This window comes from Corvus brachyrhynchos, unplaced genomic scaffold (genome assembly GCF_000691975.1).
Source record: "Corvus brachyrhynchos isolate BGI_N302 unplaced genomic scaffold, ASM69197v1 scaffold101, whole genome shotgun sequence".
NCBI lineage: Eukaryota > Metazoa > Chordata > Aves > Passeriformes > Corvidae > Corvus > Corvus brachyrhynchos.
The window spans coordinates 9,900,684-9,928,287 of NW_008237239.1; the positions used below are offsets into that span (position 1 = coordinate 9,900,684).

The following is a 27,604-nucleotide window of genomic DNA, read 5'->3' on the forward strand; positions in this document are numbered from 1 at the left end:
TGTGCCACCTGCGCGCTCCGGCAGAGCCGCCAGACACATCGGAACGCGCTCGGAATGTCACTGGGAGCAGCGCGCCCACCACCGTGCTTGCCCCAGGCCCCGGCAGCGATCGCGCTGCACACTCCGAGCGCGCCCTTGAGCGCCCTTACCTTATTGCCGTGCTAGAGATGGATAGCGATAGACACGGGCCGTGTGCTTGCACCGTAGTGTTTTTCGAGACTACATTCTTTCACTGCGCCTTCACCATTACCCATTTAGAGGTGATTTTGTAAACGTATTACAATTTTAGTTATTATATGCTATTACTAATGAATATTTCTTAAAAAGATACCAATATAATTGCCTAAACATAACTTATTCTGTATTGATATCTCAACTCCTGAGGGCTGACAGAGGCTGAACAATCCCCTGCCTGCTCATTAGTAAATCACGACAAGAATACACTAACGGGTCAACGTCTCATACAAGGCCACAGATGCCAGGGTAAGAAAAAAGGCTCGAGTCTGTCTCCTATTAACCTACTGATATGCAGGGTAAAGGGTAATTTAAAACTAGAATGGTTCACATAATCCAAAACTGTAAATAATAAGTGTAACTATATGAAGAAATTGATTTTACAGGTTATAAAAGTGCAGGTTATAAGAAATTACAGTTTATTAGGTCTAGAAGATAACAAAATGTGGACATGGTATTTGCTGACTACCAGAAAAGTATAATTGAGCTTGCATGTCAAATCCTGATCTAACTCACAGCATGGCCTGTTTACCTTTACTCCTAATCCTTTGCTTCTCAGACTAGAGGATACTTTTGGGAGACCACATGAGAGTCACAGCTAATATGTAGGTTTACATGCAGCTTCTTGCCATTTGAAGAGAGCAGAGTTGTTAAATTTTACTTGAATTTAATGAAAAACAGAATTTGTTCTTGGTCCAGATGAGTGTGTAGGATTAAAACTTAACTTCCAAGAAATAATTTTGCTCTGTCCAGCAGTGCAAGTAGAAGCTGGTACAAAGACAGCATCCATCTGTTAACTCTAAGATGTGTAATTCAATGAGCTAGTTTTTAAAAAAAAAATTGGATAAGCATGTATGCAGAGAGAATATATACAAATTTTTCACTATGCATGGAACGTAGCTTGTAGATGACTTTTGTCTGTAATATACCAAATGCTTTCTCCTACTTGTTCTAAATTCAGACTTACAAATATAGACACTGGTGTTGAATCCTAGGCCCATTGAAGGCAGAGACAGAATTAATGCTGGTTTCAACAAGTTCAAAATTTTTCTTTTTTAGAAAATCAAGTAAAATGAACTAAAGCAGCAGAAAGGAATGTTATAAAGAACGGCCTGTTACTGCATTTTCATAAATTCATGAATTAAAAAGTTTAAACAAGTTCCAAAACCCTAATCTGAATTTATTTTCTATTACTAAAGATAACATCTTTAAGTAGCTGTAAAAAGCTGCCAAGCTTCCTGTTATCAATAACACAAATGAAATACCAGCAACCTACACCAGCTGCCAACGCTGAATAACACTGTTCATGATCCCTGCTTATTGTCTGAATGCAAGCCTTACAAACTTAAGGTGAGGAGCTTTAAAAGTCAGCTGGGGAAAAAGGTGCAGGGCTGTTTAAGGCTCCTTTGTTCTCTTGGGCAAGAAGAGAAGGCACATCAGAAGCAGATGATTCAGTTCAGACACTGGCCTCTGCAGACTCCAGTAGGATTACATGAATCATGCCTACTGAGCCTGAGCTTTCCCTTCGTGCTCAGATTACTCACACCGCCAACCCTAGGATTCGCATACAGCTAATTTCTTATGCATCAGACTTTGTGCTAATGACCTTTCTTGTAGCGAAGAAGCCTTTGCAACTTCTCAATATCAGACTAAGCAGCAGCAGAATTTTCCCTGAAGTGCACCTCAGTAAACCAGTGACCCAGTTAGATAAATGAGGAAGTTTGGCAGGAGTAAAACAACCAATGCTGTTGTTTATATCACAGTAGCCATCAAATTTCTTAATAAACCAGAATGAATAACTAGAATAAATCAGAATGAATTACTAGAAAACATCCCCTAAGAAAGCTTGGAAAACATGTTTGAAATCCTGGAACTGACCACAAGCTTTCACTTGCCTCCAAAGAAAAGTTGATGAAAGCCCAGTGGTGGTTTAGGCACAGCAATCACAAAATTCCAGTAGTCATCTAGAATACAAGCAGGAATAAAGATGGAACCATGATGTGCCTTATTATACAAAGGTATTTGGCCAAGCTACGCAGCAGTTCTTCTACAAAGGAAGAAGCAGAGCCAATTTTTTCACAAGAATAGAACTAAGTCTGTTTTTATTTTATACATCACTAACTACCTCAACTGTTTCATGTCAAGCTTCTAAATTATGCAAACCTTTTGGCTATGGAGTTTAGCTATGCCATCTTCAGGTATTGCATATAGATCCAATATGAGAGCTGGGAAGAAGGTAGTGCTGGTGACCTAACAGTTGTGAGCAGTGTTTGCACAATGAAATTGCTACACACCCTAATGCAGCATTTCTGGGCACCCCCACCTGTGCCACTTTAGCTGTCCTGTTTTCCAAGGAAGCTGTAGAATTCCTCTTTTATTCAGGGACATTTGCTTTATACTCTAGGACCACACTGTCCACATATGTGGCAAACCTGTTTGTACGAGGCAAATACCTTCCACACATTTTCCAAGATTTTGCAGAAGAAAGCTTAGAATTTTCTACATGTCATATGAATAAGAAAAATTGATTGCCCCAAAAATTATTTTTCTGTCTTCCTTATATTTTGATTTTCTCATCTTCTGCTCTAAATGATTGTTCTAATGGGTGCCAAGCCAAACCAATCCCAGGGCAGATGGTCTTATGTGCCTTGACAGTGTGCTTTGCCCTCTATAAAGTGCCATCTGCCCATTTGTCTTTTGTCAGCTCAACTAATCCTGTTTCTCTGAGAGACAAAAGAGGACAACTTTGCACATCACTGATTCTGCCTCTGCCTCCAGCCTGACCAACTTGTAGCTGATAGTAAGAAATTTACCATATTCCATTTTTTAGTGACAGAGCAACTTCTTAAAGCTAATAACTATCTTACCTTTCATTTATATGTAGATACAGTCTACTAGCACAGACACAAGTATACAAGTGACACATTAAAGCAGCCATTTTCAAAATGATAAAGGTAAATGAATGGTGTAACAGAACTTAGTACACCTTGTAAGTGTTAGATAACTGTTTATTTAAACAGCTCGTTTGCAGGGAGCATCTACTCAAGTGGTATTCCTGCTTCTTTGAGTGTGGTCATGGCTTTGGGCAAACAGTCCTCAGAGAATTGTTACTCACGTTTGGAGGCCATCTCCCTTACCTCTGGATTCAGCCTTCTGTCTGGAGACAGGAACTGATTATCCTCTCCAAGTGACTTGGAGATTGCAAATAAAGGGTTTATCAGATTAGCATTAGCACTAACATTGTGACTTTAAGCTGTCATGACAGTATAGAGTCATGGAAGCTGAAATTAGTTTTTGAAGGGACAAAAGCACCCGTTCCTACCAGCAGTGCCCATATAGCTGTATAGAATGTAGATATAGATATAGATATAATTAGATAGATACAATTCTTGCCCTTCCCTCTATCACTTCCTATTTCCAAAGCAAGAGGTCTTGAGCTTGGATTAACCCAGAGACAAAATATATCCAAGTGACAGCAAGGTAGAGAGTCCTGGATGTGAACTGCAGTATTTTATTGCAGGACAAATAGCTATTAACAATGTATAAGCTACAAATGAAGGCAGATGACTTTTGATGTGGATTTGAAAGACACCCTGACAATACCACTTTACATTACAACCCATCTTTCATCCCAAATCCCTGTCCTAGCCAAGCCCTCAAATCTCCCAAACAGCATACACTTGAGCATGCCTCCAGGCCAGGACATCCCTAGACATTGCAAAGGGTGATAGCCCAGTCTGAGTGTTTGTTATATACACTCTTTGTGCCATTGAATGAAGTAATACCATTCCAGCAATGGCAGAATTTGAAGATCCACAACTACTTTATTGTTGAATAAATATATTGGATCTAGCACTAACTCATCAGCCTGCTGCCTGAAAGACCAGACTATCATTTTGGGGCATTCTTTAGGTGGAATTTTTGAATTTAGAAGCAATTTTTTGTTTTTCTCTGAAAATTCAGTTATTTGTAAAAAGTTTTGTTTCCTTAGCTTACTTAGTTGGGTTGTCTGTGGTAGAATCTCACCACAACTGGTAGTGTTACCTTCACTTTTCATCCAGGAACTTGATAAATTGAAGTTCTCTGTAAGGACAGAGTTTTGAGTGGGAGGCTCAATGAGATCTGTAGTCTCCAAAGTGGAGTACGGGAAAAAAAAATTGAATACAATCTTCAAAAATTACAAAATAAAATAATAACTAAGCAAAATTAAATAAACAGGATTAAAAATAACATCAGAAATTTAAAATATTATAATGTAATATAAAAAATATACTAGTACAGTGAAATGTTGTATATAACTTATAAATTAATAAACGTACATGTCTTGGGGTCCATGCTTAAAATTTTTAAATGATGGGGTACATGACAGAATGGGTTTGGAGACTACTGGACTAGATTGTCTGAAGGGGGCCCCTTCCACCCAGAGTTTCTCTAATACACATTGTGTTTTGGTATTAATTCTGTAAAACAGTATTTCATTAGTCCCATGTTAATTTCCCATAGCTGTATATAATCAACAAGAATGTATGGTTTTTACATTCCAGTTTCTACCTCAGACAATTTTTCAACATTAATAATATCTTGCATTGATCAGAAAATCTTTCAAACTGGAGCCAGTTGTTTTAGATAATTTCTTCCTGAGAAGAACTACAACTATTGGGGTAAACATGTTTGCACCCTTAGCTAAATGTTATGTTGACGTAAAATACATTAAACACATCTGGGCCTTAAAAGACATGCAAGTACATAAGACTTACTAGTGAAATTATAGAGCTCATGGAAGCTTTTTTTATGATTACAGGTAACGTTACACACCCCTTAGACAGTACCACTATTAAAGAGATCTTTTTGTCACAGACCAGATTTTGTGCAGGTGTGTCACAGTAAAGTAAAAATCATTTTTTTAATACCATATATACACAACAGATGAAACTATAATCAAATTAACAACTCCATTCCACTGTGTAGCAGACTAGATTACGTGTTACAAACAAGCAGTGAAAAAAATAAATCTTGTGACACTTCAGGTATTAATGAACAAGCTTTTAATACAAAGCATTTTAGAGAAGATCTTTAAAGCAGTCTTAACATTTAAGATCCTAACAGGTACAAAATTGTGCTATTTGTAGTAATTTGAAGTTAAATTCTATATAAACTACTGCTTTCACTCAAGATATTCTTCGAAAGATGCCATAATATCTCTCTGCAGATTCACATCAATTATCCAGGCTGTCTGCAAGAAAGCAAACAAGTGTCTTTTCAGAGCAGTCAGACATTAATGAATACTATGCAGGTCAAATACTTAATGATTTAAGAAAAAACTATAAACACATCTTCTCAAAAAATGTATGGCTTCTCTATTATGATAAATTTGAGTGTGCTTGTTGTTGAAGCCCTCAGAAAAGAGCTGAAAGATGAAAGCTTCAGTCAAACTTACCTGAATCCAGCAAGGTCTCATACTGGTACTTACGTTCCATTATACAACACTAGGAATTTTAAAAAAATGTTTAATTTAAAAAAGGTAGCAATTAAAAACATAAAACTATCTGGTTTTATTGGTGAAAGTAATTAAAAAAGGCTCAGGCTTGGTATTTCACACCAGAACAGTATGACTAGCACTTTTGTTGACATGGAACACATTAAAGAGGATGGACAGCTTGCAAGACTGAAGGCTGGAAATTATTTAGAGGGCGGGAACTCCTCCTCAGAATTTTATTTTACCATACAATTATTCTAAGCTTATGGGAGTAATAAGACCAAGCAGATAGCTTTTCATATGATGTCACCTGAAGACATACTTTGAGTTTCCTTTTGCATTTTCTGGACTAACTCTTCAGATAGTATAGTTCTGTCATTTTCAATCATTCAGATCCTTTGAAATAAGGACCTGACCTAATATTTGTTTATTCTCTAATAAAGTTGAAAAAAAATCATGTAGCAAGAGTCAGCAACTCACTGCTTCCTTCCTCCTGCGTTCTTGTTCCATTTTTCTTGCCAAGTTACGGTCTCGATCAAGAATATGTTGTTGAGCTTTGGGCAGTTTGCTATTATGTATTTCTTTTTCAAGCTCACGGTCTGTTGCTGCCATGGCATCCACTCCTGTGCTTTCATGGTCCCTTTAAAGGCAGGAGAAGAAATCAGTATAGGATAAAAGTTCTTTTTTTTCGTAACAACCTGATAGAATTCTGCAAATAATTTCAATCAGTGCCCAGCACTTAAACTGTGGTTCTCTTTCACATTGTTTCATAGTGATTTCCCTTCACGAGAGTTATGTGCACACAACTGTTGGGCTGTGGTAGGTTCATGTTTCCTGTGTCCATGTGGGATTTATAGATGTGCTACACAAAACTTACGTACACTTGCTTTGAAATTCTTGATTTTCTGTTACTTTCTTGGCCTGTGATATTTTTCTTCTACCTTCATCCTCTCCAATTACTTGAAGTAGATTTCGCTAAATTCTGAACCAGGAGTATACTCTTAAGTCTCTCAAATGCTCTGATTATTAAAATAAAACAATCCAAGCAATTGACTTATTCTGATACAACCAGGAATGGGCAAGTGCAGGAGAATTAGGAACCAGCTCAGATTTATCTTTCACAGGGTCAAACAGACAAGAAAAATCAAGAGTACTGAAGAGGGAAATCTTGCAAACACAGTTTCCAAAAGGTGGCAAAGTCTATACTTTTTTATATTACTGCAATGCAGTAATTGGTAGGTGGTCCCTTATCCCACTCAGCATGACCATAGGCCTCAGGGCATTCCCTAAAATGGGCTGCAAACAACTAGGGAAGAATACTACAGCAGGGGCTTATTGAAGGTGCCTTTCTACAGCAATGCAAAGAATTCTACTGTCTGAAGTGATGCATACTGGAACCCCTGTATAACTATGTTAATACCATGCTCTCAAAGACTATGTTATCCTGTATCCCCTTAGGAGAGCAACAAGAAAAATAAGATACTGAGGACAAATGTGAACTCTGGTCATGACCAGAGGCATTGAGTGCTCCAGAGGACCAAAAACCCTCACCTTAATGGCCAAACAAAAACCAAACAGTCCTCCATCAAAAAAAAGAAAAAAAAAAAATCCCGACGCACACTAAGCACACTAACAGTGTTTTGGATGTGCAGTTGTGCTTACAGTGGTATGGCTCCCCAGCTTCACCTCACCTGTGGCAATTACCTAATCCAAAACACTTGTTCATGAATAACTAAGCCACCCAGTATACCATACAGGCAAAAACCAGAATAACACTTAAACCATAACACATAACATATGTGGTTACAAACCTTTTGTTTTCTTGTGGAAGATTTTGCAGCTCCTTCTCAGCTTGCACCAGAGGCCTTTTTAACTCCTGCACTTGCCCAGTCCTCTTTAATACTGCATCCCTGAACTGATTGAAGCTCTCAGCAGAGGCTTTTATTGGAGCTGGAATCTTCATCGTTTTACAGAGGCTTACCCAGGAATCAATAATCTTAAATTCTGTATCCTGAAGTTATTAGAAAAAGGAAAACACAGAAGAGGAAAAAATATGCTGCAACTACTGACATCTTTTACCTGCTTAATTCTTACATTAGCACAGTGTTGTTTGGCTGGGCCTATTTGGAAATATCTACACCAGAATATCCTTCCTTTGGCAGGATATTAGTGCAAACACAGCAATCTGAGAAGACTTTGATATGCGTTCTCATCAATTTTGAGAGTTGTTGGCAATATGCCAGCAATCATTAGCATTTGTAGCTATTCTTACCATTTAAGTCTACCTCTCCACTTTTTCATTTCAGAAAACAAGGCTAAGTTTACACAAGGTCCATTAACAAGGTTTTAATACAGAGAGCATCCATCTATCCTCTATATGTAATCCTTACATAACAATAGTTTTATACTAGGCTTGTGGGTTTTGTTTGTTCCCCTGTGGCATTTTCTTCACAGCATAAACCAGAATAAAACCAGCATTCTTAAGAAATCCTGCTTCTAGTAGAAGCATGTTCTTATGAAGGAAATATGTATTTTTGGAATTGAATTCAACATGTTAGTTAATAGCTTTCTGAAAGCTAAGTGCCTAAAGGAAAATCCTAGAAATATTTTAGTACAACAGATGATATAGAAAACTTTTTATGTCCAGAGATTCACATGATCCATTATTAGTAATTTTGATCTAATGTTTTAAAATAGCTGGTTACATGAGAAGAATTTAGTAGATGAGAAAATATCTCTGTCCTTCCATTTACTTACTGTATGCTAGGAAATACTTTGCTTAACTGTCATAAATACTTTTAGTCATTAAAAATGCTTTGTCTTTTTTCAGAATAGGTTTTCCAATAGCACCAAGACTATATTCCACATTAGTCTTATTTTTGTTAGTGAATCAGCAAGGGAAAGTACACTAGTAACTTGGATATCAGAACTAGATCCAGGAACACTAGTTCCTTGTTTAAATATTAAAACTAGATGAAACAATTCATATTTTAATATGACAACATGGGCATACTATTTTATATATATATATAAATGTATCTTATATACTTTACCTTCTGAAATGAAGAGAGTCCATAGATTTGTTTGCTTTTAGCACTAAAAATGAGATAAATCTGTACAGATTATAACAATGTCCAATGCCTATTGCACGCTAAATACTCTAATCGTAAAATAACAGATTTTTAGAGAAGATCCCAGGTCAGGGAGTTATTCAACCTCATAAGTAAACTCAGCCTCTTCTCAAGTAGAACTTGAGCAACACTTACCTTTCTTGGAAGAAGTTCAGACATTGGCTCTAATATGTTTTTATCATAACATTTATCATCGGGTATACAATGACCTGATGGAAGAATTAAAAAGGGCTTTTCAATCATGTTGACTTTATGAGCTATTTTTTCTCAAATCTAAATGATAAAACTTTAGTCATTCCAGGAATTGACTTAAAAGCTTACATTGCAGTTTATTATTTGGTTCAGAAAGACAGAAATTCTTCCAAACATGTCCTAAGCTTAAGTTGAACTGGACCACTTCTCTCTACTTTTGGGCAGGGAAAGGTATCATTAGCTCAGCTACAGATGAGAAATTAACTCCTGGTTAATTCTAGGAGAGGTCCAAGCAGAATGCTCAAAACATTTGGTCAGAAAGCCTCAACACAGCCCTTTGCCACTTACTTCCTTCTCCTCCCCACCTAGCCCTCTATCCTTTTGATTCCAGCATTATTTAAGAGTACCTGATAGATTATGCAAAATTATTTCACTGAAAGCTCTCAACCCTATTTTTTTTTTTAAAAAGCAAATAGGTCAGCCATCAAGGGCTAGTCCTCCCATTTCCAGTAGCCTACAGCTGTACAAATACTCCATGCTGTTACTTTATTATTTGAAGGGAAAAAAACCCCAAGCACTATTTTAAAACCAGAGATAAACAACACATTTTATCTTATCTTCTACTGTAGTTTGAGATGTTTCAGTGTTTAGGTAAATGCTTAATAAGAAACTTCAGGTAACATGTTGGCCTTTTTTTATTATGCAAAGGATAAGCTTTTGAATGTTTGAATCCAGAATTCTGAAGTATCAAAGCCTCAGCCAGTTTTTCATAAAAGGGGTTTTCAGAAAGGCCTCACAGCCTCAAAACTTTATAAGTGAAAATCCTTAGCCAAAGCCATGGACAGTTCCACTGCTGCAAGTCTAAGCAAAGGGGGTCAGTAGATGTATGGCTTGGTGTGTTAAGACCCTAAAATGAATAGAAGTTCATAGAGAGTTAAATCTCCATTTTTAGAAATGCTTTAATACACCACAACTACTTAGCATTATTCTTTGGCAACAAAAAGAGAGTTCATCAGTGAACAGGCTCTGCCTTTTAATTTCATCAAGCTTTCAGAAGCTTCTTCCCTCCCTATAGAGGTGTTCTAGAGAGCAAAGAGTAAAGGAGAAACCAAAACAATCATTGTCTGGTAATACTGGACACAGAGCATGGATGTTCAGTCAGTTCTTTACTTTGAAATATGTATGAAGTATAGAATGCGGCTTTCAGAGGGCCAATATTCTTGTAATAATTGCAAGTTTATTCCATAGTGAAAGTCTCATTGGCATTGATTGACTGTCAGATCCTTGTCACCAAGAGCCAAAGATAATAACTCAAAATACACACAAAGTACCCTGGGAAAAGAGCTCCATGAAGCTTCAGCAGAAGGCACGTTAAAGGCAAGGAAAGTTCAACAGATTGAGGCATCAATTCTCAGACTTCATGGAAGACTGGGTTACTTATCCCTAGTACTACATTCAGAAAGCTAAATTCTTAAATAAAAAAGCAATTTTCTTTATATATTTTAACACAGAACAAGAACCAAAGATCTGTTTAATTTCACTTTTTTTTTTTTTTAAAGCAGCAAATAAAAAAGAAAGAGCAAGGGAAAACTGCACACCCACTGTTATTCTACAAACTGATTAATGTACAAGTGTTCAGCAATACATTTCTTTAAACCGGTTCCATATACATTTTTGGCTTTGCTCCCCTGATAATGGTTACAGTTTTTATTATGACATTACATACTTTGTTCTTGACTTATGGATGTTAAATCAGCAGTTCTCACACAGGTCTTGTTTTGAAGTTTATTTGATTTGTCTAGATGTCTTGTTTGCTCAGCTTGTTTACTCCAGTCAGCACTGTCAACCTGGAAAATGGTGTTGGATACCTAGAAGAGAAGCTAGACTTCAAAATATGTTCTTCATAGTATTTGTGTTTAGCACATAAGGATTGTTATTATACAGCATCAGGATTAAAGGTTTTGAAGCTTAGAGCAGTAAATTCTTGCAGCTCCAGTTTCTGTAAACACCAGGGAAGAAATAAATTTCATTCATATTATGATAACCAAAGCAAGTTCATACCTCAAGGCTTCAGATTTAGAATATGCACTGCTCAGCAATCCCAAGTGATAGAGTGGGTAGAGCATGAGAAACTGATACAAGATCTTTAACCCCTAACATTGTACAGCAGAATAAGGTTGTCATAAAGCCTGCTGCACTTGAGCTTGTGGATCAGGGTAAAGGGTAGCTGTGATCTTCAGTGCAGTGGTATTTTTTCTCTGTGCAGTAATCCCTTGAACTGAGGACAGTGCTGCACAAACCTGAGTCATAATTTGCATTACATGCTACCTTGGACAGTGGACACCAATAGGAAAGGGCAAGCTGCTTTTCATCCTTAATAGCAGGACACGTTCTTGTGCTCATAGATTCAAAAGGTAGTTTCTATCCATTGCCAAAAAGAAAGCTATTACAGCCTGATTAAAGCAACTAAAATTTACACCACATCATCTTAGGAGGGAAGTGATCTTGCTGCAGTAACATCAATAACTTCTTTTGTTCCACAGAGGCCCTTCTAACCAGGATACTCTCCAAGAACATACTAAGACAGAAATCAACGGTGACTGAATATTTTGCAACCTCATCTAGACCCTGAAAACCCCAGTTTCCATAGCTTTAGGAAAAGTATGAAAAGCAAAACACTTTTCCAGTATAGCCTCTAGACCCTCAATATCACTTAGTTTGTGAAATTGATACTTCTACAAAACCAAAACACACATTATAATCTGCTTCTTTTGTAAAGCTGTTGGTTTACAGGGTGGACTTTTAACCTGGAAGTGTGCAAGGGTTACTTAAGTTCAAGCTATAGCCCCAAAAAGACGTAAAATAAGCTTTATAGTACGCTATAAGCTTGATCAGCCAAGCTTTCCTTTTGTGTTGCAGCCAATAGGCAATGAAGTAATGCCCTGTTAAAGGATGAGAATCACTTTGTTATTCGGGTTTTAGAAAACTTTTGTTGTAAACCTTAAATGGCCTTCATCACATCAAATTCAAGCCTGAAGTGTTATATTACATCTTATTTAAAGGGTAAGAACATACAAAGATGCTGTTTGAAATTAATTCGTTGGAGAGAAGCACATATTCACCTCTGGAAGAGCATTTCTGGAGTGGGTGACAGAAGACTGAGTTGTCTTTGGAGTACTCTGAGGAGTTTGCTGGTGTGGGGCATCATGCAGAGCAGGTACAGCTGTGATTATACCTGAGAAAGAAGTAGGGTATGATTTTCCCCCTGTCATGCAAAATGCAGTCCTACATCTCAAAATTAGGTCACTGTTTGGATCTGTGGAGTAACTCAGTATGAAGATATGCATTCTGGCCACATGATTTAAGAGAGTTATTTTTAATTAGTTTTTAATTGATTTCTCAGTTCATCAGCTACCAGTTCATGCTGTCTTCTACCAAAATCTCAGAAGTGTCTGATGTTATTAGACTTTTTGAAATGAGGGAGGGAAAAGAATAGCTCCTTGGGTCAAGTTCCTAAGCAACTTCATGTATTTGATGTGTCTAGACAACAACAATCAATTCAGAAGACCTATGGCACCAAGCCTTACATTCAGCTGATAGGGATTTCAGACATGAACTTGGATAGTGGGGACAGTTTTAAGCATCTAATTCCTGCCTAAAGGTGTTCAGCACTTCCTGTAACTCCCAAGTCCTTAAGGTATCCTTTTCCATCTCATTGGAAGGAAGCACGAACACCTCCTGGTTTTAATACTACTCTGCTCTGCCACAAATGCCCCAGTAATCAGAACCCCCTAGCCAATCCTCAGTGCTGCCATGCTTTAATTTACATCACGCTCTTTTGTAATCCATACCCTGCAAGGACTTTTTCAGTTATCCACTTGCTAACCTCCAGAACACCAAGATAAGCTTGCTGGGCAATACAGGCATACTGACACCCCTTCTTTCCTCAGCAGTAAAATATAACCATAAAGGTATTACCTGAGAGAGTCTTAGCATTTTGTTCTGAAGGATTAAGTGATCTAAACTGAAACGTTTGTGGTGCATTGGGAGGTTGCTGCTGCAGTTCAGATGATCCATGATTTTGCAAGCTACTAGTAAGAGAGGAAGGCTGTGCTTGCAGAACAGCATTGCAGGATGTCCTCTGTAAACAAAGTGGTATTCTCTATAAAGAGATTGCAGTGGTTAATACAGCCAATTTTTTTAAATAGCTATTTGATCCTCTTCTCCCACCACTACCCATTTCCACCGTTTATCGGATTCAGTACTCCTTGTATTATGATCCTGAGCTGTAATTTTCTAAGAGTTTTGATGACAAAAAGCTGTGAGGTAAAGTGCACGCTCTGCCTTGGTCTGACAGGTACAGGAAACCCCTGAGAACAAAATGTAATGTGAGGATTTCAAGTATGATTGGTGCTACTGAAGGTCAGTAAGGGGCTGCTACAACTGACCAAGCTGAAGCTCATTTCCTGGATCCTGTTTTCTCAAGTTTATTGCTGTCATTCTGTCACTGCAGAGGCTGCAGTTCTCAAGCAAAAAAAAAAAGGGTGTTGCATAATTCCTTCCCTGAGTCCTTGCTTATGAAGATGCAGAAGGAGCAGCTGAATAATAAATTTGCAGCCTAGTTTCCTGTACTTTAAGGGAAAGCAAGTCTATTGCAAGAAGAATGAAGATTTTGCTGTGATTTTGCTTTGAAATTCAAGGTCTCTGTCTCTGGTAGCTTCAAGGGAAATTGTTAAAGGCAGCTAACCTTGACAAGAAATAACACCCACTGTATAATACAGTAACAGAGCAATTCAATCTAAGAGGCATTAAGAATTATTTCTAGATAAAATTACTGTTGATTCTAATAATGCCATAGCAATAAGCAATATTAAAGTATCCTGAAATTAAGGAGTATATTGTACAATTTATTTCTTTTCAGGTGTAGAAGTGAGGTTATTAATAGATTGAAAAACATTTAAGTGGGGCTTGCACTGTTTGCTAGGTCAATTCTATCGATTTGGAGAGTATCTGTCTTTTTTGGGGGTAGGTAGGGTATGTGGAACATTCTGCCCTTCATCAAACACAATCACCACAATGATTATAAAAGGTAAAAGCCTCAGAAGTATATCTGTTCCTGTATAGATGCATAAGCTACTTCTAACAAACAGCTCATGTGAATCTTCATATCAATCAGTCCTACAAAACACATAGCATTCAAGCCATATTCATTATTTCCTGATAAAGTTGCATCACTTCTAGTACCATTATATGTTAAAAAATAGCTTTGCTTAACAAAGTTATTTGCGTAATTACTTTGTTATTTGTTTAGGGCAAAAACACTATATCCATTCCAGCCAGGTTTACCTTAGACTTTTCCGTAGAAGCTGGACAGTTCTGCCTGGCTCCAGTCTGTTTTGAACAGGTTTCTGTAACCGTAAATACAGTGAGGTGGGCAGAAAAAGAGGGACGGAAAAAAACCAAATCAGTCATTGACATATGTTTCATTATTCACACATACAAGGTGTGAGTTGCAGTTGTACCTAGATTGAAACCTCACAGTGAAAGGAACATTATCTTGAATACATTGACTTGAGCTTGATGTGTTTAGAGAAATTCTCCCAGATATAAAAAGAGACCACAAAGATTCCTGCAGGATCAGGGTCTTCATTGCCATTGATTCACTGTGTTTGCTCCCCCCCCACCACTGCAGAGAGTTGAGCATTCATCTCACCTTATACCTCATATGGAGATCTAACACTGTAGACCTCCAGTTTGGCAGATCTATTCTTCCCTAGAAAACTAAAGAGAGTTCTGTGTACAGAGAAACATCATTCAGTGTTCTGATGCTGTAATAGCCTTTAAACAAGCTTGAAACAGCTTAAGCACCAGGGTGGATTTTGGCTCTGCAGTTAGTGCTGTAGGCACTTTTCTTGCTCAGGTCACCCTTCATGCTGCAGACCAGAAGATGAAATTAAAATGAATCACACTTTCAAAAAGGGATCAAAGCTACAAGAATAAGCTATAGCCCAATAGTTGAGTATCCAGGTTATATACACAGACCTTTTGCTAGCTTATTTTGGTCCCTAAAGATTTTCACTTGTAAGTTGAATGGATGTAGTGGGGTTTGGTTGTTTTGTTCTTGGGTTTTGTTTTGTGTTACCTGGAATCTCAGTATTAAGGCATTCATTTTGTAGCATTTGAATTAAGCCTTCAAAATGGAGCGGAGGAAACCAAACCAAAGATAACTAAAATCCTTTGTAAGCATGTGGAACAGTAGATGCTAACAGAGATAAGATTTTTTGCCTACACAAACACAAAAATAAACTTTCTAACCTGATTCAGAGTCACTGCTATCTGAGGAGCTAGAATCACTGCTGGTGCTGCTGCCAGAATCTGAGGAGCTGCTGCTGTCACTCAGTCTGCTTGGCTCAGTACTTGACTCAGCATTGTTTTCAACTGCAAGAGAAAAAGAAAGAATTCAGAGCAACCTGCAATGGAGCATTCTTCATATACAAGACTAGGATCAACCTTGTTAGGCCTGTTCTCCCATGTAAGAGTTCATCTTATTTCCCTTCCTTGTGTACTGTCAATTTAGCAGTGGACTTGAAAACAAAGGCCTCCCTCTAGAAAGGGGAAGAGTGGGATTTACCAGCAGCAAGCTAGTTGAATGAATGAAATATCCAAGGAGAAGCTGTAGTCACACAATTTACAATTCTGAAGTAGATTAAAACTATACAGTCTTAAGACACAATTCAAGTAATTTTCCCCCATAAGCTTTCCTGCTGTTAAGAGCCTGTTTCTGTGCATGTTGCTGCTGCCAGACTTGGATGTAGAGTTCTTTATCTACAGTCAGCTCTTCTTTCCTAACCACATGTACTACTCCCAAATTGCCATCTTTTGCCACCTCCCCACCATCTGACTATTTTTCATCTACAGGGTTGATTTTACTTGGCTTACAATGATTTTGCAGTCAAATCTTTTTCAAAGTTTTTGCTCTGATAGAGGCTTCGAAAATGAGAAGTTACATGGATACCTGTTTCCCTGGACACGAGTCCAGATTTAGCTCTTGTAAACAAGCCAGATACCAGTTGTAAAGATTTCCTAGCCAGCTTTTTTCCCCTCTCTTCACAACATATACTTCATAATTGATTTCAGCTGCTTCTTTAAGCTTTTCTTTGTAGGATATTTTCAAGCCATTATGTATACAAGACAGGAAGACCTGACTGAGCTAATGCTGGATACAAGTGTCCCTGTGTCTTCCAGAGATGATTCTATCATTTCAGCTAACTGGTTTTACATAGGAGCTAAATAGATATCCAGTGGCAGGCAATAATAGCACTCACTCTTTTAATGAGGAACAGCTTGACTCATAATAGCAGCATCAGCTGCATTGATCCATTCTCAGCCCCTGATGAGAGCCATCAGTAAGTGTACAGCTCAAGTGCGCACTGAATTTCTGGCTTTGATCTTGAAATGCATTATTGCCTGAAAAATGGAATTGATTCTCCTAGGACACTTCCTTAAGTCTAAGATAACACAGCACACCTGTCACTGATACACAAGTTTTGTTAGCATGGCAGCATTAATGACACTGCCACCTAACAGGTATGACTAGAATTGGTTATTCTTGCATCTCTAAACCACAGAAAATGAATTGCAAACAGACTGCGTGACTCTCCACACACCCCACCATATTTTCATATATTAGCATAAGAGAATTGTTCAGTGTCTCAATTTCTGAAGCTGTTACCATCTTTACCCGTAATAAAGTATTAGGTGCAGAAATAAGGAAGCTGCTTTAGACAGAACAAGTAACTGACCAAATTTGCTGCTGTGACTCCAGCTCACTCAACATAGAAAGAATCTTGAGACTAGCTGTGGGAAGCTTAATACCCCAACTAATCTGAGGAGAAAGTCCCCACCTGCCTAACAGGACTGAAGCCCAAGGGAAGAATTCCACTTTAAGCTATTTCCATTGCAAATGAGTAAAAGTAAGAGCCACATTACCCTTGAAGCTCTCCTTCTTTGGGTTTAGTTGACCATTGACATCCAATAGTCTCTTCTCTAGCTCTTGTTTCCTCTCAGAATTAAGTTCTTCTTTTGACTTTGTTGGATTTTTATCTGCATGTGAAACAGAAGTTAACATGAAAGCAAAACAGAAAGTAAATCTAGTGGGCTTTTTAAAACATCATTTATGCTACCTACCCTGTTTTCTTTGTTTCTTCTTCAAACAGGTTGCTACATATTTCTCTAGTTCTCTGAGTGTTGAAGCATTTAAAGTTTCGAAGTCTATTTCTATCTCATCAGGGTTAGAGTTCCTCAGTGCAGGTTCTCTTGACTGTATTATATGGACTACTTTTCCAAGCTTATCTCCAGGGAGTTTATTTATGTCCAAACTCAACTGTCGTTTTTCATCATAATTCATAGGTTTAGCAGCATCTTCATCTTCTGACTTATGTGCCAACAAGATCTGCTGCATGGTTTTCTTTGATTGACTGCAGGAAAAAAGTATACTGCAGTAACAGCAGTTTAAAATAATTTGACACCCACACAAGTTCCCCACACTTACATGTTTAATGACAGCTTTTTCTTAGATTTCTTCATATATTTCAGATTCTTCTTCTTTTGAATCAAGCTTTTTATTTCAGCTTTTTCCTTGTTCTTTCTTTTCTTACTTTTAGCCTTCCCTTTTTTCTTTTCTGGTCTAGATAAGCATGCTTTGGTCAAAAGCCACAACTGCTGGTGAAGAGCTTTAAGCTATCAAAAAGAAAAAGAAAACAAAAAACCCCAAAATCCTGATAATGTTGGCCAATGTAGGAGGAACAATAAATTGGTCCTAAATATCACAGGAAATTTGTGGCAGCTGAGTGGATATTAATAAGATATTTGCTTTCCAAACCAGATTTATTTTCCAAACATTTTACTATATTTTATCTTGGTCACAGATTATGCATCTAGAAGATGTAGGACTGTTTATTTTATTCAGACATTTCTAACAGCATGTGCCTTCTAGCATCCTGTCAAGAATACTTTCCTCCACCCCCTCCCCCAAAAAAAAGAAAAAAAAAAAAGAAAAGAAAATCACTGTAGGGGTTTCCAGAAGCCTCTCTTCAATTTCAGGCATTTGGGATGCACATAAATGCCTTATTTGGTTATACTTCTACAGCATTGCTGAATTAGGCACATGGGACTGGGCTCATACATCTCATTTTGCAATATGAAATGGCTAGTTGGGACATACTAAGAGTTTAGAAGAGCTTCACACAACATAAATTGGAAGATGGTCAGATAATGAGATTAGAAATCAGACACACTGAAATAACTCACTACTGTAAAGGTTGGCTTGTACATTTCCTTCTGCCTACATTCATAAATTGATGATGCTAGTCTGACAAAGACTGAAAACTCTCTCATTTGACTAGCAGAACAAACGCTAATTTTCCGCAGAGTTTATAGATACATCAGGTTAAAAAGTTACATTCAAGCAGAAGCAACACCCATCACACTCCTAATATGAAGCATAGCTTTGCTTCACTGGTTTACATGAGATTCCTTGTTTTCTCTCTCATACTGAGCTTTGTGAAGTAGAATTTAATGACTTTTGTGTGGCTCAGAAGAGACTGAGGGTAAGGATAAGGCTTTTTAACCATATGAAGTAAATGATCCTGTTGGAAAAATATGCTACTAAGCTACATGTGGAATGTCTGCAGGCTCTCATACCACAGGAACACAGTTTTATTTTTTAAGAAGTTTGAGAGTCCTCTGAAGAAGTGGTAGGCAAGAGTAGTAGAACAATTGTTCACTAAAGCCACTTTGTATTTGTTGAGGCACTATTTGTTTAACATTTGGCAGTGCTTCCAAATGGGAATAAAGTTCTGTGTTAAAAAGACAAGTTACTAGAATCTTTTAAAAACTGATTTTTGTTGCTAAGCCTTGGTATAAACCATTGAAAAGGGCATTGCCAGAGAGATCTTAAGTCACACATATTAAGTACTAATGCTTACCTGCTCCTGAAGCTTTCCTAAGTGCACTTTTCTTTCCTCTTCAGAGTCTTCAGATGATTTTTCTTCTGAAGAGTTATCATTACTACTTTCACTGGAATAAGCTTCTGTCATTTCTCTCATAGGCTGTGGCAGATGATCACTTGCAACAGGCTCATCAGGAATTTTAGCAAAGTGCATTTCAAAAACATCCTGAAGAGTTAGGTTTGGGAACAGCATATTTTTCAGATTTCTAAAAGCATTATGCAGCTACTACTTGTAGAACTACACAGAAACATAGTAGTTCAGTAATATTAGTAGATTCTACACCAGGGCATGAGATGAACTATTCTTTTTCAAGTCTGACTTAAAAGACAACTCACCTGAAGTTTTCTTGCCATAGCAACTATTTCATGGTCTGGAGAATTATGTTTGTAGCAGCTCATGAACATTAATCTAACATCTGTAGCAAATTCTTGTATATCACTATATTCAAAGTTATCCATTTTCTTCTAGAGGAAAAGAAATTTAAGGCACATTTAGTAGACAGTATCACCATGAACAAGCCGAAAGAAAGGAGGAACAAGAATTTTAACATATATAGTCAGGTTCAGCTTGTACCAAGACAGTAAATATTATAAAAAACATTATGGAAATAGCTGCTTCTCATTTCAACATTGTCTCTTTAACAAAGATAAGAGATTTTTTTCCCCCCCCTCTTTTAAACCGATTTAATTGTAATTGCTAGAAGGACTTTGTAGTACTAGTTTCAGCACTTGGTCAAGATGACAGTGTTTGGGTGGTTTTATTTGGCTCTGAACTCAGCATCTGTTTTTGATTCTAAACATGGTATTTACACAAAGCTTATTCCATAATAGCTGGAGTCAAACTAATGGACTAGAAATTGGGAAATTACCTTTGTATTGTGCAAGTCAGCTTTCAAGATAATTTAGTAAACTATTAAAATTGAACATTCCCCCAAAAAATGGAGCTTAAGTGGGCTAAATAGTTTAACACCATACAAACACTCTCAGTGTTCACAGAGCACCATCCACATATCTCCATCTAGAATGGGTGCTTTCCACTCAAAAGGTGAAACGTGTAAACATACAGCACAGAAGTTCTAGGGCACTTCACCAAGATTATTGAGATTAAGGGAAAAGCAGAAGTGGGCAGAACTGCATTTTGTTTTATGGGACATTAACAACAGCACTGCGTGTACAGACAGATATTTAACATGCAGCATGCTTGGAAGAGCTTCATGGAGATCATAATTCCCTCACTACTTTTATTAGCTTGTTCAGCAGATAAGTAGATTAGCCACTATGTGTGGCTATGTGTCACAACGAGACTCAGAAGAGTTTCTTCAGTGACCTTGGCTAAGTTCGAGAAACAAATGTATTTGGTTTCTAGACCTGTTACGTCTTTCAAAGGAGAAGCAGCTTTCATGACACCTTCTCAGCTAACAGATTTAAAACCTTATAATTACACAAATAGTCTAATTTCCCCAGAAACATACTTACTTTAATGGTTCCTAGGTCTGTAGGAAATTTGGCAATGGCTTGGTTCGCACCAGTGGAGAAAGATGCCACATCTAGAGGTTTTAAGAAAGGCCATGCATATGCTGCATGTTTCTTTGAAAACATTTCTTTAAGTATTGCATTACAATGTTTTAGTTGTTCTGACAACTGAAACTTTTTAATAATTCCAGGTGGCTGTTGAGAATCTGAAAAGGATCTATTCAGAAGCTTGTTTGTTACCATACATTCATTTTCACCTCCACGCACTTTAACAGCTTTTCTTTCATTAAACATTGCAGAAGATTCACCACTTGCTGTCACTATTGAAGTACTAGGAGTTGTAGTGTCAGCCTTCCTTTTCACACCTTTTTTTGCCTAAGAAAAGACAAAAATAAACAGGTGTTCAGAACAGTAAGAGAATGGTCAGTTTTAGATTATTCTTTCATGTGTGTGTAGTCCAAAAAAGTGTCAGAACTTTTACAGCTATTGAAGTCACAGCAGAATGCAGCAATCCCCCAACCTTAGACTAAATACCTACAAGGTATTACAAGATCAGCACACCAGACTCCATCTTAGATGTAAAGAAAAGAAGTAGTACTGCAGGTCAGGCTGTGGTCAGATTTTAGCCAATTGTGAGGATCCCACGAAGCTGGCAGGTTATGAAATTACATGCAAGTTGACAGCTACAGGAAGGGGGAAAACTACTGCAATTAATTTTAGGCCTGGTTGAGTGCCTTATGCACATGGTTTATCACTGTTTTTCTCTAACTTGATTAGTATTTGGTTTGGAAGCCATATAATGTGTGCTTTTTCATCAGTGTTCAGACTCTGCGTGAGTGTAAATAGACACTATAGGAGAGTCTGGAAGAAGTGCCTGTTGCTCACTGAAGAGCAAAACCAAAACAAAGTCAATACAGGAGTGTTTTTCGTATGTTCACATACAACTCAGATTGAGGTAAACAAGAATTTGCTTTGCTTTTGTGAGCTACAAACACCTTCCATTCTAGTTACACAGCGTTTAAGCAAACATGCTAATTTTTGGAGAATCAAGCGTTTGATTTATGTTGAAAACACGAGAAGTTATTAAATAGAACTTAGAGCTTTATTTTAGTACTAAAACCTTTATCCTTAAGGTGAAGCCTGCAGAAGCGTATATAATAATACACTTCAAGAATAATCTTAAATTTAATTTTATTTCTTTGAGAACAACTGTATATAATAATACACTTCAAGAATGATCATCTTAAATTTAATTTTATTTCTTTGAGAACAACATTTTAAAACCACATTTATAAGGAAAGATGCGCCAAGCAATCATCCCAATTTCTGTTTAGTTTCTAGAATTAGTACTGGCCCAGTTATTTAGCAGAGACCTAGATTTTAATAGAGATCTCTTACTATCTTCTATTATAATAAAAGTTTCAAAAAGATACAGCAATAAGAATGGCTCCTAAGGTTTTGCCGTCAGTGCATGAGGAAGCAATTTCAATATCTTTCTTTCTGAAAGTTATTTGAGGAAACTTACTTTTGTTATAGAGACTGCAGCTGGCATTAAAGCAGCCAGCTGAGCTGCAGACAAAGGAGCCAGTGGAACCTGCTGTTGCTCTCGAGTCATCACTGGAGGCTGCTCACTGCTTTCAGCTTGTTTCTCATTTGAGCTTTGTTCATTTGAAGTCCCAGGGTTGGGCTGCTGTGGTTCTGGTTATTTTAATACAGGACATTTTAGAAGTTAAGTCTTCAATATTGCAGTTAATTTCTTTCATGGTCAAGTTGACCAGTTGTCAACATAATCACCCTTCTATACATGAATGACAAATACATGCAAACAAGAGTGTTCGTTACTTACGGCAACCTTGGTATCCTCCTCTACTCAGCACTGCTAGTGCTTCAGCTAGAATATTGTACCAAGTTACACATTATTTGGCTTCAAGAAAGTGTGGATTAACTTCAGACCAAAGATTAAAGAGGCATCATACTGCACTCCGTACATTGTAAAAATGTTCTTGCCAAGGAAAGTATCGAGTTATTTTCTACAAACACAAAGACCAAGCAGCAAAGGGTGCAGACTGCATCATGAAGGTTCATGTTTCCTAAGCATAGTTAATATCTGCATATATTGCTTAGCAATATTACAGATCTCCACCACTGAGATCTCAGAACAGTTTAGACCAATGTTTTTCTGTATTTAGTTTGGCTGGTTAGATTACTCATGTCTTTTTCGTTCTTATTCTGTTTAGTTCCCACAGATGTTCACAGTGCTAAGTGGCATGACAGTCTCTGAATTGGAAGTCAGTTTCCTTTTCTTAAAAAAAAAAAAAAACACCAAAAAAACAACCACTTTGGGTTTTTTTTTTTTTAAGCTTCTAAAGCCTTATAGAAGTATTGTTATTTGTGTGATTGTTCTGGAAAGAGTAGAGAACACCCAAACTGTTCCAGGGTTGGGTTGTGACAAAGAGCCTATTTCCAGTTTTGCTTGCTTAATACATTACAAGTTCAGCATATAACACAAGCCTTACCTTCTGTCTTCTTTCCTTTTCTCTTTCCTTTATTGAGACTCACTAGTCTTTCTTCTGGGGGCATATGGGCTATTTTCTGCATAAACACTTTTTCTAGTTCTTCAGCCATAAACACGATGTCATCACCTGGCTGCAAAATATGGGCCGTACCATTCAGTCAAGGAGAAGCTGCAGTATTGGGAGCTATCTCTTAAAACAACCAGACTAGAGAATTCTGTCCCAACAGATTGAAAAAAGCCACCAGTACCCGAGAGGTCTAGAAATCATTGCCATCCCTGCCCCTGCAACTCTAAAGCAAATTACTTTACCATTGAAATACTCTTTCTCCCACTGTTCCACTGAAAACTCCTTTACATCTGCATACTTCTACAGCAAAGGCCAAAGGGGGCAGATCTGCAACTCCCTTTTTTACTCCTGTGTTCTGAAGAAGCTGTTGAAGCTCAAAGACACTGACACAGCCAACAAATATTCAAGCACAGGGAGGTGCTCACACTTCATTAGGTTAAACTTGTTGAAGGAACAGAGCATGGCTCAGGCTTGCTAGCTTTAGACTTGCACAGCAGTGACATTGTGCTTGCTGTTCATGAGCTCTGCAGCTAAACCTCAGATTTTGGATGAGGGATCATTGTGCAGAAAAGACTATGCACTCAGTTGTTGGAACAGCAAGCTAGACTTCACTTATGTGTCCTCAGTCAAACCTAGAAAAAAAACCTCCCCAACATTTCAGAGAAAATAGTTCCAAAAAAATCATGAAAATGTCAACTAACTTACTGCATGTTCTAATAACCATGTGCTTGTTTGTATCATTCAGTAGAACCCGTTACTGGTACTGGTTGCTGTTTCACATACCTTGTTATACATGTAGCAGTTCCAGAACATAGTTTTAAAATCTTCAATGCATTCTGCAGCTTTTGTGTAGTAATTATGTTCCAGACGCTTTTTTATGGTGCCTAAGTCCATAGGTTTCTTTATGATAGTGTAATAATCCTGTAGGTATTGAAAAAATAAGTCACCAAACAGATACCTTAAAATTAGGATATGAAGATTTTTACAGATTTAGTTATGAAAGTTAAATTACAAGAGAGGAGAATTGCATTATGGTAGAAGCAATATTTTATTTAAAGGAAAACATTCCCCTATAGTCATAGGCACCAAAAAAGTACGTGTTCAGGAAATATTCAGCTTATATTTTGTCCTTGTCCTTCCATGTAACATACCATTTAAAGCCCCAAAGAATATTTATTTCAACAGGCTCCAGAGCTGTGCTGGTAGTAGTACTTATTAAAAGTATATGCACTTCTCATTTGTTATCTCAAAGCCGTTTACACAAAGTAGCACTCCAGTTTACAGAACAGAGGAAAAAGAAGCCAAACTTCAACAAAGTCTCAGTCACTAACAAAAAGAACCTACCAAGTTTTCACAATTGCTGCCAAATACTTTATACCTGGCTATATTGGCTCTCCTCTTAGGGTTGGTCTAGTGAAGATGTGGCAATATCACTGAAAGGCAGCTGGAATGGGAACTGTCACCATTATTGTAGTAGCATAGCTAAAACCTTGTGAGGCTGTTTCCCTGATGGAGCATTTAAGAAATTGGAATGCAAATATCCCCACTAAGTTCACATATACATTATAACATATACATTGCAACTGTATGAAGTAACTACTACTTCTGGAGTGTTCTAAAGCTATCCTAACAATCTGTTTTGGTGAAATAGAAATGCTGAATACACCAGAGTGCAGGCTATTTAATTTAGCAAAACAAAAATGCAATTAATAATTAAATATTGTCCATTCTGCATCTTCTAACATTTGGCGGAGAAATGCAAAGGGGGCAAATACTTTTACTGCTCTTGCCATGGAGCCAGATGCTTGCTTGTTACTGTGCAATGGTTGAACTAATACATACTCTTAGAAGTCAAGAGGCTGCCTTAGAAATCCAGAGAGGCAGAACTGGCCTGAAGCCAGCTGCAAATGGTACCACAACTCTGATGGAATGCCCCTTAATATTAGCCTTAACTGACAGCCACTTCCAAGAAGGAAAAAAGGTAAGAGAAGACACAGAGTGATAGTCACTTTGTGCTTTTGTACAAACCGACCAGATGGGTTTGTCAAAAGAAACAGCCACAGAAAGACTTTTGTCTGCTCTAAACATAGTTTGCAAAATTAGTCTTGAAAATTTGTGAGAAATAAATATCAATGCTTAAGCTGGTGGAGGGGAAAAAAAGAAAACAATCCAAGGGAACGTATAATGGTTTTATTTAACACCTTTCTACTTATCTACCAAGAGCAGTATCTTCCAGGTCATTTGAAATACCATTGTGCCAATAACCTGTATTTTCATTTGACTGAAAAACATCCAAAATTGGAGTCTAAAAATACCTGAATTAAAATCACATGTCACAAAACATTGTAGTCAGGCACTTTGTTACAATTAAGCTGTAGCATAAATAACATGCACGTGGCAATACAGAAAAATCATTTAAGCATCCTATCTTCTATTTCATGGAAGGAGGTTCTTCCACTGTGGTATAATGAGAACCACATCTCTTTTTATTTCCATATTTTTGCAGGGACATTTATTTCCTCTAGAAACTTCAGAGCATAATGATTTGAAATTGACAAATACTATAGGTCTAATGACTTCTCTGCTACAAAATGGTTCCAGACTTGCCTGTTTACTTCGGGGTCAATCAGATCTGATTTTCCATCATAACGTATTTGACATTAAGGCTGCCTAATATTAAAAAAACTCAAAGGCCAAAGAAAATACTCATCATTTGCAGTTTTAATAAATATGTCTAAACCAGAAGACAAGACTGAACACCAATATACAGAAACTCTAAGAAGCCTGTTTAAGTGTTATTATTATCATCCATTAGAAATACTGATTTACTAGTTTCAGATCAGAAAAATCAGCAAAAAGGCAGCATTTCTCTAGAAAGAAAAGCATTTTCTCATAGACTTGGATTAATGACAGCAGTTCAATAGCAAAAATAGTCTTCCAAAATCTCTTGCATCAGAAAAAACCTGTTTAACATTAATTGACACGATTTACATATTAATACCCCAATTCCAAAATGGTTCTTACAGGAAGATTCAGTGCTGCTGCATCTACAGGTTGGTGAAACGGCCAGGAAAAGTTGTGTCTCCACATGGCTCTCATGACCACCCTCTGTAAGTACTGAAGTTGGTTTGTTTGACATCCACTACTTTGGTTATTTATGTATTCTGGTGGAGGAGGGTTAATAATACTGGAATGGTGTTGGCTTTGAACAGACATCTTTAGTGAGTTTGTATATCCACTTGTTCAAAGATCTTTATGCATTTAACCTGAAGGGAACAAACCAGAAATATTCAGTGAAGATATCTAGATTTAATGCTGTTTACATGTTCACATGTTTGTAGAATGTCAATACTGTAACTCCAGGCATACCTTCATGTTTTAAGCAAGACATTTATTTTAAAGTGCATATTTGGATATACTGCACCCCTAGAGCCTAGGAATGCATATTAGCTTTCTCCTAAAAAATCTGATAGCCTGCTTTTCTTAACAGAATGAAGTATTTCATGAGGTGCAGAAAAAGTCATGATAAGGTAGACAGCTACTGTTATCAGCACACTGACAGAACAGTGCACATGGCCCACTCTTCCAACAACTGCATCATCCCATCAGATATTGCTGATCACACATCTTATATTTTCATTTATTTCAGCATTCAAAGCATACCTCTTCTGAGCTCCTGAAGCCTACACTTCAGCTAATAAGAGTGGATACTATTTGCACCACCACACATCATTAGCTAAATGCTAATCCTTTCACCAAAGTATCTATCTTAGAAGGGAAAAATCCAGACACATACAGGATCTGCCTCTTGTATAAACTGGCCAGCATTAGGAGAAAAGTTCTGAGGTAGTTTTAAGTACCTCACAACCCAGCCAAGTCCATCATACGCTATTTTCAACTACTACAACACACTATCATTTTTTCCTGCTTCTTTCTGCCAAAAAAACCCACGCTATATGATATCAAGTGCAAGCTGTTCACCTTCCCCATCCAAAGCTCCAAGGTTAGAAATGGATGACAGGAGCAAAAGAGTACAGTTTGAACTTAGCAAAAAATCTTATAGCAACAAGCAAATAAACAACAGCATTTAATACTTAAATAAGAACATAATGAAACGTCTAATTTCTTGAACATTTTGTAAATCAGTACAGTAGAATCTAGAAAAAAAGCTCAAACTTGGCATCAAGAGTGCCAAGGAAACCAAGAGACTGAAGTTTTGTGTACATAGCAGTGTCTTAGGCCTAAATGCTTAGCTTTTAAAACCTTAATTTATGCTGTGGAAACTAACTTCTATGCTAACAAGAGAGCTGAGACTGCATCTTCTAAAGACAGACAACAGTCTGTGTTTTGGTCAATCCCTTCTTTACTACCTCCCCCTCCATCTCCCCAGTCACATAAGACTCTTCTGTATCTTAAAATAAAACTTATGTTTGCATACTGAAGCAAAAGTGTGGTGGGATTCCAACCAGTTAAGTTGTTTGATATTCTTCAAATGACCCCTTCCCAG

General features: G+C 37.4%; 2 protein-coding genes across 4 annotated transcripts in view; both read right to left on the bottom strand.

Moving 5' to 3' along the window:
* The window catches only part of EPHX4 (epoxide hydrolase 4), a 17,152-nt gene extending 16,906 nt beyond the window's left edge, over nucleotides 1–246 (bottom strand). The window contains exon 1 of the mRNA XM_017729921.1: nucleotides 150–246. The gene's annotated coding sequence lies outside the window, so the exon portion shown is untranslated. The remainder of the gene's footprint in view (nucleotides 1–149) is intronic.
* Nucleotides 247–5,262: 5,016 nt separating this feature from the next.
* Nucleotides 5,263–26,340, bottom strand: BRDT (bromodomain testis associated). 3 transcript variants are annotated; one of them, XM_017729919.1, is made up of 19 exons: nucleotides 26,122–26,340; nucleotides 23,881–24,018; nucleotides 23,032–23,161; nucleotides 22,041–22,213; nucleotides 20,519–20,890; nucleotides 19,379–19,507; nucleotides 19,020–19,208; nucleotides 17,585–17,772; nucleotides 17,221–17,510; nucleotides 17,023–17,136; nucleotides 15,349–15,471; nucleotides 14,380–14,441; nucleotides 13,012–13,174; nucleotides 12,156–12,268; nucleotides 10,760–10,901; nucleotides 8,977–9,050; nucleotides 7,522–7,721; nucleotides 6,191–6,350; nucleotides 5,263–5,467 (listed from the first exon to the last, which is right to left on the bottom strand). In XM_017729919.1, exons 1-19 carry the CDS (start codon nucleotides 26,311–26,313, stop codon nucleotides 5,399–5,401), a joined length of 3,021 nt encoding a protein of 1,006 aa, XP_017585408.1. In that variant the 5' UTR covers nucleotides 26,314–26,340; the 3' UTR covers nucleotides 5,263–5,398. The 3 variants fall into 3 exon arrangements, with proteins under 3 accessions (XP_017585408.1, XP_017585407.1, XP_017585409.1); XM_017729918.1 differs by having other exon boundaries at nucleotides 13,012–13,195; XM_017729920.1 differs by lacking the exons at nucleotides 12,156–12,268; nucleotides 13,012–13,174.
* Nucleotides 26,341–27,604: the final 1,264 nt, after the last annotated feature.